The sequence below is a fragment of the Lontra canadensis genome, unplaced genomic scaffold, assembly GCF_010015895.1.
Source record: "Lontra canadensis isolate GAN:19392208 unplaced genomic scaffold, GSC_riverotter_1.0 scaffold58, whole genome shotgun sequence".
Lineage (NCBI taxonomy): Eukaryota > Metazoa > Chordata > Mammalia > Carnivora > Mustelidae > Lontra > Lontra canadensis.
In genome coordinates this window covers 7,723,879-7,738,080 of record NW_022631052.1, presented here as the reverse complement: position 1 = coordinate 7,738,080, position 14,202 = coordinate 7,723,879, and the positions used below count along the sequence as shown (strand labels likewise).

The window sequence follows — 14,202 nt, the reverse complement described above, 5'->3', positions numbered from 1 at the left end:
AGATCTGCCTGTCACAAGCCAAATCTGTTATCCTGGACACTTTCTCCCGCCCTTCTGTGTGGTCGGGCCCAGCCATGAGGCAAAGACACACATGGCCTTTTACTTGTGCCAGGCTCACCTGTCTGGGCACATGGTTGAAACACGCTAAAGTTGCAGACTTTGGAAAAGACATCCTGTGTGGTCAGAAGAAAAATTAATTAAGTGCCTTATTAGAAAGCTTTTTGCCAACTTCTGTGGCCACTCTTTGCCACATGCTCGCCCATTCCTCCCCAGTAGCTTCCTAGGCAGATGGAGAGTATCTTTCCCACTTGATGGTTGAACAAACTAAGGCCAAGAAATGCTTAATGACGTTAGGCCCAGCACCAGATCAGCCTCTAATGCCATTAGAAATTTTGACCTGGCCTTCTAGAAACAGACAGGGTTATTGTTCTAAAACAAGAATGAACAAGGCAGGGCATCCACATGGCTCCCTATCTGCAAGTCATCTTTACTGTGGGAAGCCCTGAACTTGAACTGATTAAAACTGAGAGCCGTTTGATCTCTGCTTTTGAAAATATTGTCCAGTCATTAGATGAGTCTCGAAAGCAGGGATTGGCAAACATTTTCTATAAAGGGACAGATAGTAAATATTTTTTTATTTTATTTTATAAGACTTATTTATGTATGTATGTATTTATTTATTTATTTATTTATTTTAGACAACGAGAGAGCACGCATGTGTGAGCAGGGGGAAGGCGCAGAGGGAGAGAACTCCCAAGCAGGCTCCCCGCTGAGCACAGAGCCCAACATAGAGCCCCATCTCATGACCCTGAGATCACGACCAAGCCAAAACCAAGAGTCAGATGCTTCACCACGCAGGCACCCCTATTTTATCTTATTTTAAGTAATCACTACCCCCAACATGGGGCTCAAACTCAATGACTCCGAGACCAAGAGTCACATGCTCTATTGACTGAGCCAACCAGGTGCCCCCACATATTTTTTATTTTACAGCCAGTGTCTTTGTCACAACTATGGAACTAGGCCGTTATAGCATGAAAGCAGCCATAGACAATAAATAAAAGAATGGCTGCAACTGTATTCCAAGAAAACTTTATTTACACAAACAGATGAAGGTCCACATTTGGCCTAAGGACCATAGTTCGCCAACCCCCAACCCTTGATTTAGACCAACACTATCCAGTAGAAATATAATGCAAGCCATATATGTAATTTAAATTTTTCTAATAGCTACATTACAAAGTAAAAAGAAACAGGTGAGTTTAATTTTAATAATATATTTTACTGAACCCAGTAATTCCACAGTGTTATCATTTCACATAAAATCAATACAAAGTTACTGAGATGGGTTGCCTGGGTGGCTCAGTCTGTTAAGCATCTGCCCTAGGCTTAGGTCATGATCTCAGGGTCCTGGGATTGAGCGCCCTGTTGGGCTCCCTGCTCAGCAGAGAGCCTGCTTCTCCCTCTGTCCTGCCTCCCCCCACTCCTGCTCATTCTCTCTCTCTCTCTCAGATAAATAAAATCTTTTTTAAAAAAGTGCTGAGGTATTTTACAACCCTTTTTTCATCCTGAGACTTAAAAATCCCATATTTTACACCCATAGCCCATCTGAATTTGGAATAGTCCCATTTCAAGTGTTTAGTGGCCACATGTGCCAGCGGCTGCTCTATTGGACAGTGTAGCTCCAGTGGGCAGACCAATATCATAAGGAGACAATCACATTGGTAAACAACATGCCCTTACGAACTGATAAGCACCGTGAGAAGAAAGCAAAAGGCACTATAGGCAGGGACAGGGAAGCATTGAAGCAATTCTTCTGGTATTTGCCCCAACCCTGCTCATAGTTCCTTTTTAGCAGTCAATGGAACATTCCCTTTTTTTTTTTTTTTAAGATTTTATTTATTTATTTGAGAGAGAGACAGAGGGCTCATGCATGAGCTGAAAGGAGAGGGAATCCAAAGGCTGTGCACAGAGTGCAGAGCTGGACGCGGGGCTCAGGCCCATGGCACTGAGATCATGACCTGAGCTGAAACACAAGAGTCGGCCGCTTAAGCAACTGAACCACCCAGGGGCCCCAAGTCAATGCAACGTTCTTATGCCTTTTCCCAAGCCCCACACATGCTCAGCATAGATGACTGTAAAATGAAAGATTCAGACTTTGCTGGCTCGTCTTTGATAATTTCCCATCTAGGGCTCAGAAGATGAATTGCTTTCATTTCTCATAGCTTTCCTGGGCTTCAGATCAGCAACACAGTAGCCTATGACCTGGTACAGCCATAGATGATGTCACGAGGCAACATATAGGGTCCAAGCAACTATCCCCACTGAGTGGGATGGTTTCTCTATCCAGGAGAAAGGGCCCAGCATCTGGATCAGAGCAAGAATTTGAACCCCCAGACCTCGTATGAATCCCACTGTGCCGTCTACTTACTGGTGACCTTTGGCAAGTTATTCAGTGTCATCGAGGTTTTCTCATCTATGTAGTAGGGATAGTGACAGCAGCTACCTTTACTGATTGGTGTGTCCATGGAGAGAGATGATCATGGAGAGTAAGAGCATCTGGGACATGGTAAATGCTGAATATTACAACAATGATGATTATTATTATTGGCCCATCAAGGTTGCCCCCCCAAAACTCAGAATTAATTGCTTTCTAGTGTTTGCATCACCTTCTCCCATGTTGTGGTTCCTCTTGGACGTAGCTGTGTCCCCCACTCAGTTCTAAGTCCCCAGAACAGGAACTGTGCCTTGTCTATTTCAGCAAGATCAAAAATCGACCTGCAGTTGATTTTTCCCTTTCCTAGATCCTGGAACATTCTTTCTTTCCCTTTCTTTCTTTCTTTCTTTCTTTCTTTCTTTCTTTCTTTCTTTCTTTCTTTTTAAGATTTTATTTATTTGACAGAGATCACAATCAGGCAGAGAGAGAGGAAGGGAAGCAGGCTCCCTGCTGAGCAGAGAGCCCAATGTGGGGCTCGATCCCATGACCTTGGGATCATGACCTGAGCCGAAAACAGAGACTTTAACCCACTAAGCCACGCAGGTGCCCCTGGAACATTCTTTATGTTTGCCGTTGTCTTTCTCTTCTCCAGGAGATAATGCGTAATGTTCCCTCTACCAAACTGGACCAGCTTCTCCCCACTTAACATACTCTCAAGGCCCCCTTGTACTTTCCCTTCGAAGCATTTAGCATTTGTAATTAATGAGTGACCTGGAGAATCTGCTTTGATCTCAGTCTCCCTGCTAGACTGAGTCCCATGAGGGCAGGGCTCCAGTCTGCATCATCCATCGATGAGCTCCCAGCACAGAGCACATAGTAGGTGCTCAGGAAGTGTTTGTTGAGTGAATGAGAGACTATCATTCCCTCTGGAATTTAAAAGACCAGACACTGTTCGCAGAATAACAAGAGAGCTTAGGGAATTTTCGTAACTGACCTTTTTAAAATCATTTGCTCAACGTCCACCATACATTTCCCTCCACCTCTCTTAAACAACGAATTCTCTGTGGACCTCATAAAACCTTCAGGCTATGCTGTCCAATAGAAATATAATGTGATCCATGGATGTATTTTTACAGGTTGTAGTATCTACATTGAAAAATAAGTAAAAGGAAACAGGTGAAATGAATTTTAGTAAAAGATTTTATTTGACCCAGCATATCCAAGAGGTTACCAATTCAATATGTAACCAGTATACATGATGAGCTGTTGTCCATTCTTTTTCTCTTGCTAAGTCTTTGAAACCTTGTGTGCACTTTGCACTCCCAGCCCATCTCAATCTGTGCTTGCTGCATTTCAAGTGCTCAAGAGCCACCTGTGATTTGCGGCTGCCATATTGGAGGCCTTACAAGAACCACTGTGGTTTTCACATTCTTCTTCCCAGTATGCACTGCGAGGTGTGGAGGCGGAGCCTTTCTTAGGTGGTCTTTGTAGGACGCTAGATAAGCACAGCTGGGGTTTATCACCCAGCACTGGACAGAACTTGTCTCCGTAACAGGCAAGAAGGAAGGGGTTGGTCATACCAAGAGGTGACCTATACGGGGCTTAATGTATCCCATAAGATTTACAAAGGGATTTGTATGTGTTAAATCATCTGACCCTCCAGCAAGGGAGGGTGTGGTGTTATTATTTGCATTTTACAGAGGGGGAAGTAGAGGCACAGGGATTGCCATGACCTGTCCACTCAAAGACACAAAGATAGTAAGTGATGGACCTGGGATTTGAACCCAGGTGGCCTGGATCCAAGGCTTGTGCCTTAGTTGGCCCTTCTCTGAATAGACCATCTCAGAATTGGCCCTTGTCATTTCTCCAAAATGGTGTCACAAACAGGACCTAGAGTTGGGGCAACCAACCCTCTTAGATTTGCTCATCCCCCAAATTGTGTTGAGCACCTTCTGTGCATTCACAGAGCTCATGTCAAGGGAAGGAATTTGATAACAGACACTCCCCCAAGTGGCGTCCCTGGGATTGGTAAGAGAAGCCCACCTCTGAAAAAGGGAGATTGACACGTAGATCCTCCCCATAGATTCATCATTGAAGAAGATGGCACCAGAGGGAGAGGTATATCATTGTCAGGGAGAATGAAGATGTTCCAATGCAAAGGGAGATACCCCACCCAGAGTGTTCTCGAGGATGTAGGGACGGTGACCTGCAGGTACCAGGAGCTCACACCTGCCGTGTGCTGGAGAGGCCCAGGATGATGCCAGAGAAACTGGCTACCAAGAGCCAGCACCAAGGCAGCTGTGAAGCCAGAGCTTGGAATTCCTAGCCAAGGACAAGGAGGGATGAGATGGTGCTGAGCCCCAGAAATGTCTTGCCCACCTTATCTTAAGGAACATCACTGGCAGAACGAAAAAGTCTGTGAGCAAGAGAACAAACGTAGGAAGGTAGCTCTTCACAATGGGGTTATAGAGCCGTTTGTGTTTTCATCAGCCAGGAAGCATTCGTTGAGCTGTTTGACATCTCACAAGAGTTTTAACGAGTTCTCTGTAATTTTCAGTGTCAAGAAATATTCCCCAGATGTGTGCCACTTTCCCCCAGAACATGTGTCACATCTGGATCTCCAGCAGGACCCTTTCATAACAAAAACAATAATAATAGCTATTAACCTGCTGTGTGCCAGGCCCTATGCTAAGCACTTACATGTAATTTCATTCCGTCCCCAGAAGAGACCCAGAAGGTAGGTTCCATTTTTCCCCCATTTTTCAGATGAGAAAACCTTAGATCAGGGAGGGCCAATGACGTGCCCGAGGTCACAGCTAAAATGCAGCGGGGCCAGGATTTGAACCTGGACTTTCTTTCTTTCTTTCTTTCTTTCTTTTATATTTTATTTATTTATTTGACCGAGAGAGAGAGGTCACAAGTAGGCAGAGAGGCAGGCAGAGTTGGCGGGGGCGGGGGGGCGGGGGAGCCGGCTCCCTGCTGAGCAGAGAGCCCAATGAGGAGCTCGATCCCAGGACCCTGAGATCATGACTTGAGCCGAAGGCAGAGTCTTAACCCACTGAGCCAGCCAGGTGCCCAAACCTGGACTTTCTAACTCCATACTTTTGACTTTCATTTCCCCTCACCTCCCCCCATCCCATGTTTGCACATGTAGGAAAGTGATCATATTTCCTTGTAGACTCGGATGCCATGGTTACACATGACTCTCTCTCTTGTTTCCAAAGGTGGTGGCCCTTAGTAAGAGAAGTCAGGAGGCCGAGGCAGCTTTCCTGAGTGTTTACAAGCAGTTAATTGAAGCACCAGGTAAGATACATTTGGGTTCCATAACTGGATAATTAATGACATTGAAGAGCTAGCCATTATTGGTCATTACACAGGGGCCTCCCCACAGTGGGATCCAGGGACAAGCGAAGGCTCCTGGGCAAGGCTGAGCCCTCCACAGGTGAGGGTTGTTGGGGGCAGTGAGAGGTCCACACCCAGCCTGGTGTGACACGTCCCCACACAGTTCCTCCATCCTCCCCCACCATCTTCCAATGTTAGCTGGAAAGCTTTGGGGGACTCCTGGCAAGATCTCCCACCTGGACCTTCTTGGGGAGCCGAGTGTCTTACCTCCAGAACCCCCACCCCATTGCCACAAAGGACAGATGGTGCCCAGGGCTGTCTGCCAGCTAAGGGCACTGGAGGAAAGACCGCAAATGTTTCCCCACCATGGCATAGCCAACCTCAGCTCAAAGAACACATACTTACGTGACTCTCTTTACATGAAATATGAAGACAGGCAAAGATGAATCTGTCGGCAGTATTCACAATGCCCCAAATGGGGAAAAAACCCCTATGTCCATGAATGGATGAATGGATAAATAAAATGTGGTCGATTCAGCCATAAAAAAGAGAGACGCGCTGACACCCACTGACACATGCTGACACGCAGCAGGGACGGCCCTCACAATCATGGTGCTGAGTGGAAGAAGCCAGACACAAGGTCACATAATCCAAGACTCCACTTATATGGAATGTCCCAAATGGGCAAATCTAAAGAGACAGATACCAGACTGGTGGGAGGCGGTTGGTGACCGCTAATGGGTGTGGGGTCTCCTTCTGGAGGGATGAAAATGCCCTGGGGCTAGATGGGGTGATGGCTATGTGACTTCATGAATGTGCCAGATCCCACTGAACTGATCACTTTAAAATGGTAGATTATATGTTCTAAGAATTTCACCTCATCTAAAAAAAAAAAAATTACCTGTGCTGTTAGAAGTCAAGAGAGTGGTTTCTGTTGGAGGGCCAGTAGTTCCCAGAAGGGACCTCTGGGGGCCAAAGATGCTGCTTCTTGATCTTGATGTGGATTGTAGAGCTGTGAGCGGTTTGAGCACACTTAGGTGTGTGCCTAAGATGTGTAGATACATGTCTGTAAAAAAGTCTCCCATTTCCAAAATGGCGCCTTCTCTGCCACCTTCTCATTTCATGACTCCGAAACGGGAGCCCAGGGAGGTGTAAGTGATTTGCTTACAATGGTGGGGACCCTCTGCCAACTCCCGCCACCCGGACAGCCTCCTGGTCCTTTCTGGGGCCCTTCTACACAGCCGCAAGGATCAATGCTATCGGGTGACCGGGGCTGGGGTTTATGAGGAAGAAAATGAAATCCTAGCTAAGCCAAGTCATGGAGAAGGCGAAGTCCTTTCTACTCTATGTGGAGGTCATTTGTGGGATCTTTGTGTTTGTGGGTGGGGAAGTCCCTCATTCCATCTGTCTTGGGCGACTAGAGTGGCTTGAGTGGTGTCTTCCCAAAATTCATGGCTACCCTGAAACTTGGAACGTGATCTTCTTTGGAAGCAGGATCTTTGCAGGTGTAACTAGTTAAGGACCTCAAGATGAGACCATGCAGATACAGGGTGGATCCTACCTCCAGTGACTTGTGTCCTTGTAAGAGGAGGAGAGGACACAGAGACCCAGGACGAAGGCCATGTGAAGACTGGCTCAGGCTGGAGTGATGGGGCTACAAGCCAAGGAGGGCTTGAGGCTGCCAGAAACGGGGAGCGCATCAGGGTTTAGAAAGCACATGCCTGGCATTGAGGCCGCTCCACTGTCTGCACGTTACAGCCCCAGGGGAACAGGTCAACCAGCCCCCTTCACGGGGTACCCTGAGGTTAAGTCTGGTGCCTGAGGTCTCACAGCCAGGAGAGTGGGGCTCAGGTCTCCGCACACACGCTGGTATGTCCAGAGTGGCTGCTCCGTGTCACAACTCAGCTGCGCGGAGGAGGCTGTGTTTGTTTTCTGGGGCTCCTGTTACAAGTCACCACAAACGGGGGGGCTTCAAGCAACAGATGTTTGTTGTCTCCTAGTTCTGGAGGCCGGAAATCCGAAATTAAGGTGCCCACAGGGCCGTGCTCCCTCTCAAGATTCTAGGGGAAGCTTCTTCCTTACCTCTTCCAGCTTCTTGTGGTTCCAGGTGTCCCTTTGCCTGTGGCCCCGTCATTCCGGTCTTTGCCTCTGTCTTCACGAGGCTCCCTCCACCCTATGTCTGGGTCCCAACTCTCTAGCTCTTTTCTCTTATAAGAACACTAGCCATTGAATTTAGGGCCCACCCCATAATCCAGGGTGATCTCCTCCAGAGACCTTAGCTGAGTTACATCTGCCAAAGACCCTTTTCCCAAATAAGGTCACGTTCACCGGCTCCAGGCGTTAGGACATGGGTATATGTTCAGGGGCCCGTTCAGCCCCCCGCAGAGGGATGTGCACACTCCATTCTCTTTGCCCTGGTCCTACCCTCCTGGTCCTACACTCCCTGGAAGGCAGCATGCTGTGTGGGTCTTCTCAAGGAGGATGTTTGGGCAGTGAGAGTGGCTGGAGTTGGACAGTACAGCCCTTGGGGTTCTATGCCCACCATGAGGACGTGGCCCCCGGGCCATGAGGCCAAGACGGCCATGTCTGCAGCCCTGGCCATTGTCCCCCTCACTAAGGACCACATTGGGCATGTAGCAGATGCTCTGCTTATATCTCTACCCTCATTAGAGCTATCTGGAAAAAATAATTGGGAAAATAAACCCTCATATTTACCATCATTTTTCAGTCCTTAAGGTCCCACGAGATCAGCGACAAGTGACATTGGAAAGTGACCCACAATAGACCCCAAAAATGTCTCCTAGGAGTCTCCACACAAGGCTCCTCCCCTAGACCCCATGTACCTCCCCTGTAGCACCAGGGGGCAGCACTGAGACGGGCTTGTGATTCGGGGCTCAGGCTGGAGTCCTACTCAGACCACTCACTCACTGGGTGACTGCAGATGAATTAATTGACTTCGAGAGCCCCAGCCTCCTCTTGTATAAATTGGTGACTGGGCTACACTTGTCGTCATGTATGTGTCTGGCTTTCCTAGAAGTGAAATTCTCTAAGCCTGGGACTGACTGGTCATATCAGATTTGTATACCCAGAACCTGATACACAGTAAGCACCTAATAGTTGTTGAATGAACGAGAAACAAGACTCACGTGCAGAAATGGGGGGAAGGGTTATTTGAATGACAAGGCGCTCTTTCACCTGGAGCCCTCTGCCTATCACGTGTTTATTTACATTTATTTAAGTGCATTTATTAAGTACCTGCTGTGTGCCTGGCACTTGCTAGACACTGAGAACCTAACCATGAGCCTGCAAATGCAGACAGGGGCCCAGGCCTCGGGGAGCTTGCATGCCGCCGGCAGGTGACCAGATCATCCCTCGAATGCTTATGGCAAACCTAGGGGAGCTCCAGCAAGCCTAGCGCTTGAGGGTGAGGAGAGGCTATGGCCCCTGCTTGGAAAAGAGTCATTAATTCCAGGGTTCACTGTGAAACCCTCATCTTTCTCTAGATAGGGCGGTTAACACAATCACAGGGCCAGAGTGCCAGCCAGGGACTTCGAGAGTTCCCAAGACCGGTGCAGAGCTTTCCAGAAGGTCCTCGTGCCCTCCTGCCCCTCCCCCCAAAGGGGTCTTTCCAAGTCTGGTGCTGACTCCACGCATCTGATTTCGCAACTCTGCTCCCCAGAAATGGAGAGGCGGGGGAGACGTACGTCCCTAGCTGTCGCTGAGTTGGAGAACAAGGAGACTTAACTGATGGAGACATACTGTTCGAACGGCCCCTTTAGGGGCTCTAATTCATTTTCGAGACATTTAAGAATAACAAAATGTTTTAATGATTTCTTAGGGGAATTAGGAAGACATATTTTTGTTCTCATTAAATTTTATCCTCAGACACAAGAACCAAATGTCAGATGTGTTTTTGGTGCTGGGAGCTTCCCGGCGCACTGTCCCCCCCACACACACACGCTGTTCTAACCCCCTCCAGAAAAAAATAACACTCCTGGAAAATTTGCCAGGATGCACACTCTCCTGTTTTTATATTTCTTGACAGGCAAATTATTTGTCGAAATACTTTCCACCCCCCTCCAAAGCCACACAAGTCCTGATTCAACATTTTTGTTTTGAATGACTGCTGCCAGCACAGATCTTTGGCAGAGAATACGATATGGCGTGATTGCTCAGCAAGTATTTTGATAAGTGTGCAGCCTGTATGTCTGTAATTACGAAAGAAAACCGTAAATCTTTTGGATATTGTTCACACAGATGTGGCGTGAAGTGAGAAAAAAAGCAGTAAAACGTGTTAAAAGCATAATTAATGTCATTGTTGTGGAGGATGGTTTGATTTAAACCTTTCTGACTTCTGTATCGGTGGCGGCTGATTTCTTTATCGCGCTTGCAGTCACCAGGTACCAACCCGAGCTTCACAAAGCTAACTTGTTAACTGAGTGCTTAGTTAAAAGTAAAAGAGGGGAGGAGGGGAGGAAGAAAGAAAGAGAAAAAATGAAAAGAAAGGAAACAAGGAGAGAGCAAGAGAGCAGGCAGAAGAGGACTGCTGAAGAGATAAGAAGTGAGAGGTGAGTGCCCCCAAAATGGGTTTTTCTGCTTTACTTTGGTTTTTTAAAAATCCAGTGCAGGAGACGGCAACTCCTGACAGGTGTTTCTCTCCCTGCTTCTTTCAGGAGGCAAAGCTGGTCAGCTTAGGTGTTCCAGCTGCAGAGTCAGACACAGCAGGGTAGGACTCTCAGTTAGGTAGTTTTGAGCTGTGTGACCTTGGGCAGGGGCCCGAACCTCTCTGAGCTCTGAGTTCTATGTCTTTAGCAGAGGGGTAATAATAGCAGCTACTCACTATTTGACACAAAGGTTCACTGTGCTGGGTGTGAAAGTATTTGGCAGGGTCTAATAACCAGCAGCCCACTGCCAAGCTGACATCAGAGTGTAAGCTACATAGATCACAAGCGTTTGCTGCTGATCTCACAAGGTTCTGGCAGTTATCAAGGACATGGGGTGAGCAGTTTAGGCAACAGGGTGACTGAGTCTGGAATAGGAAAATGCTTTACAGTGTTTGGGGCTTTAATTTTTTTTTCTCCCCAATTATAAAAGTCACATACGCGTGCTTTCGACTTCAAAAAATACGGAAAAGTAGAAAGAAGGAGACAGAACTCCCTACTAGAGAAGCAGTGGGAACATTATTTTTCTTTCTGATCTTTTCCCTATGTACTTCCTCAAAACAGTAGTTCATTCTGCTTGTACCATTTTGAATCATCCTTCCTTTTTACCCAATATGAGCATACGTATTTCCCTGTGTGATTAAAAATCCTGAGTAACTTTGGTTCATCGTGTGTAATGGTCTCTTGTGTGGCTGTGCTGTAATTTTCTGGACTGCCTTCTCCAATGTTGGGCATGTAGGGTGCTCAGGAATGAGCAGCTTATTGGTACTGTGCTGTAGTTCTGAGGACAAAGAAGAGAACTTGGGAAGGAAAATAGATTGTAGCCATGCATTGGCCCCAAACCCAGAATTTATTCTGAACTCATGCATTTGTTACACTAAGTATCTTTTCAAATATTATGAGCCTCTCATATTCTTTTGTGAATCACTGGTTCATGTATCTATAGCCCATTTTAATGTCAGAGATCACTTTCTCATTGATTTGTAGGCACTCTTTATATATTAAAGATAATAACCTTTGCCCTGGTAAACATGTCTCATATCTTCTCCCCTAGTTTGCTTTTTGTTTATAATGTCTCTTGTATATGGCACATAGCAGGCATTCAAAAAATATTTGCAGAAACGTAGAAATTCTTACCAAACCTTTGCTTTTATGGCTTCTGGATTTCATGTCATGTTTTTTAAAACCCCTTCTTGCTTGAAAGTTTTGGGTTTTTGTTTTTTTTAGTACTTCTGTGACCTTAATTTTTAGAGATATGAATCTTTGATGGAAGTAGTGAGGGAGGTTAAGAATTTAGCTTTGTTTTTATCCCAAATGACTAGTTCTACTGCCATCTAGTGGATAAGCCACCTTCACAAATAGAGGTGATAAAGATTTTAGTACAACGAGAAACTCTTGTTTCTGTTTGCTCTCACTTCCTTCCCTTTCTCCCTGAATATGCCTCTGCTCACTTGATCCCATAGGGAACAAGGCCAGAGTTTCCCGAAGATGGCAGCTGACTTTAGAAGGCATTACACCACCATCTCCCCTGCCAGAAGTGCTCCCCCACCATGGCGGCCCGTCTAACTTTCAGTACTCTTGGTAACCAAGGACTGGAGGAAGATGAAACGAAAGCATCTGGCATGATGCTGGCACCCAGTAGGTGCTCAATGCACGGCTGTTCCCTTGCGGGAGGAAAGCCAAGCACATCAGCTGTAGCTTTTCATCAGTTCATTCTGGGCACCTACTAGAGCTGAACCCTGTGGGAGCTCAAGCCTGAGCCTTCTTCTGCCCTCAGAGACTCGGAGGCTGGCAGGGCCATCATGACCCAAAGTCAGACTACCAGAGAAAGGGCCCCGCAGCTGGACAGCCAGAGGAGGCACCTCAGAGAAAACAGGCTTCGAACGTGGTCCTAAAGCATCAGCTGCCACCCTTGCAGGGGTGGTTGGGGGGTGCTTCCTGTGCGTTAGGCTGTGCAGCACAGCCCCTCACAGAAATGAGTCCATGATCCCCTTAGCCCCCTTGACAGCAGCTAAGCTGTCCTACTGTGCAGCTGAAAAAATGTAGGCTCAGAGAGATCAAGGCACTTGCCCGAGGTCACACAGCAGAGAGGCAGTAGAGTCTGAATTTTGACCCGGACTCCTAACCTACGTGCAGGTTCGTTTTAAAAATTGAAAGGATTTGGACAAAACCATTGGACATTTAGCCTCCAAAAAGAGTGACAAACAGCTGAGGGTCTTTGTTGCTGGTAGGTTAAGAAGTTCTAGACTGAGAGGATGGGCCCTTTGCTGAAATACAAGTGTGTTACCCAGAAGAGGAAAAAGTTAACCCCCCCAGCTAAGAACTCCTCGTTCTCCCGGCTCAAGCTTCCAAATTCAGGGAGCCGAGTGATACCAGGAGAAGCACTAGCAGGACCCCAGGCCAGAGGGCCCTCCTACAGAGCAGGGCCAATCCCTGTCCTGCCATTGTGCTCCCCTTGTCATTCTTCACTTTTCTGCTCCTCGGTTTCCCCATTTATAAAACGCGGATAATAATCATACCTAATTATAGGCCAATTGGGTGGATTTGGTGAGAGAAAGAACATTGAGTATGGTGCCTGGTACAGAGTAGCAGCCCCATGCAATTCATGAGACAAATATTGAGCACCTACTGTTTGCTGGACCCTCCACTCACCACCAGGAGCACAATGTGAAGCAAAACACACTGTCGCTGCCTGCCTTTCTGTGAAACTCCGTATATGGGAACTTTATTTGTTTTATAATGGACTTGGCTTTGAATTGGGCTCTGGTGCTCCCTGGCTGGGCCACCCTGAGTGGCTGGTTCTGCCTCTCAGCCTGTTTCTTGGTCTGGAAAAGCACACCTACCCCCTGGGACCTCAGAGAGGAGTAACCGTGGTACAGAGTCTAGAAGGCCCTCTGGGTGTCTAGCACCTAGTATGTTCTCAGTAAACAGTCCCTGCAGCTATGCTGGTGTTGAATTCCCACCACCACCCCGTGCCAAGAAGGAAGACCTTCCCCAGCCCCTCTGTCCGTCCTTCAGCCAGAAGACCCCCCAGAGCAGCCGGTCCTGGCAGTGGATGAAAGAGCGGGTGGGCGGACACATGGCTCACGGCTGTGTGGAGGGGCCCCACACCCCATCTGCTCTCTAAAAGTTAAGATTAAAGGATCAGAGTTAGTCTCTCTGCCGCCGTCAGTAGCCCGAGCCTCCCGCCCATGCAGGCGCCCGGAGCCTGGGCCCAGATGGGAGAAGGCTTCTGTCTCCAAGATATTTTGGAGGGGCGCACGCATACTTCTGCATATATGTGTTTCTAAACAGCCTCTCGGAGAGCCTTTGCGGCTCCAGCTTTCCTAAAAAAGCTCTGAATGCCACTTTCCTTCAGATGGACACAGTGGGAGGAATGAGACAGCTTTTCCTAGCTCCCCGGCTCCCCCCCACCAAAAACCCCATAGACACTTTCTGAAGAAACACCACAGCATCAGCTAGCGGTGGGAGAGGGAATAGACGAGTACCTCTGTGAAGCCCGGTGTGGTATTACAATAGTACAAGTCCGTTGGCAGTCTTCTCTAAGGGGTTAGATCCAATGTAGCCAAAATGAATTAGTCATTTTATTAAGCACTTTATGCATAAAGAGCAGGTTGATGACTGTAGGACAAAGGCCCTCCGCTTCCTGACAGCGTCCCCCTCCCTGCACTCCCGTCAGGACCTGCCACCTCGGATGGCTCGTGTCTGATCTCCCGTGTCTGCCGGCGTGCTCGATTAATCCAAAGGATTTGTTGTAGTCAA

At 47.5% G+C, this 14,202-nt stretch overlaps 1 protein-coding gene across 4 annotated transcripts in view; it reads left to right on the top strand.

Moving 5' to 3' along the window:
- The window catches only part of CUX2 (cut like homeobox 2), a 254,098-nt gene that overhangs the window by 193,373 nt on the left and 46,523 nt on the right, over positions 1-14,202 (top strand). For all 4 annotated transcript variants that reach the window (XM_032876295.1, XM_032876294.1, XM_032876291.1 and 1 more), the window contains one exon: positions 5,662-5,740. In XM_032876295.1, coding sequence (XP_032732186.1) covers positions 5,662-5,740 — 79 coding nt within the window. The remainder of the gene's footprint in view (positions 1-5,661; positions 5,741-14,202) is intronic.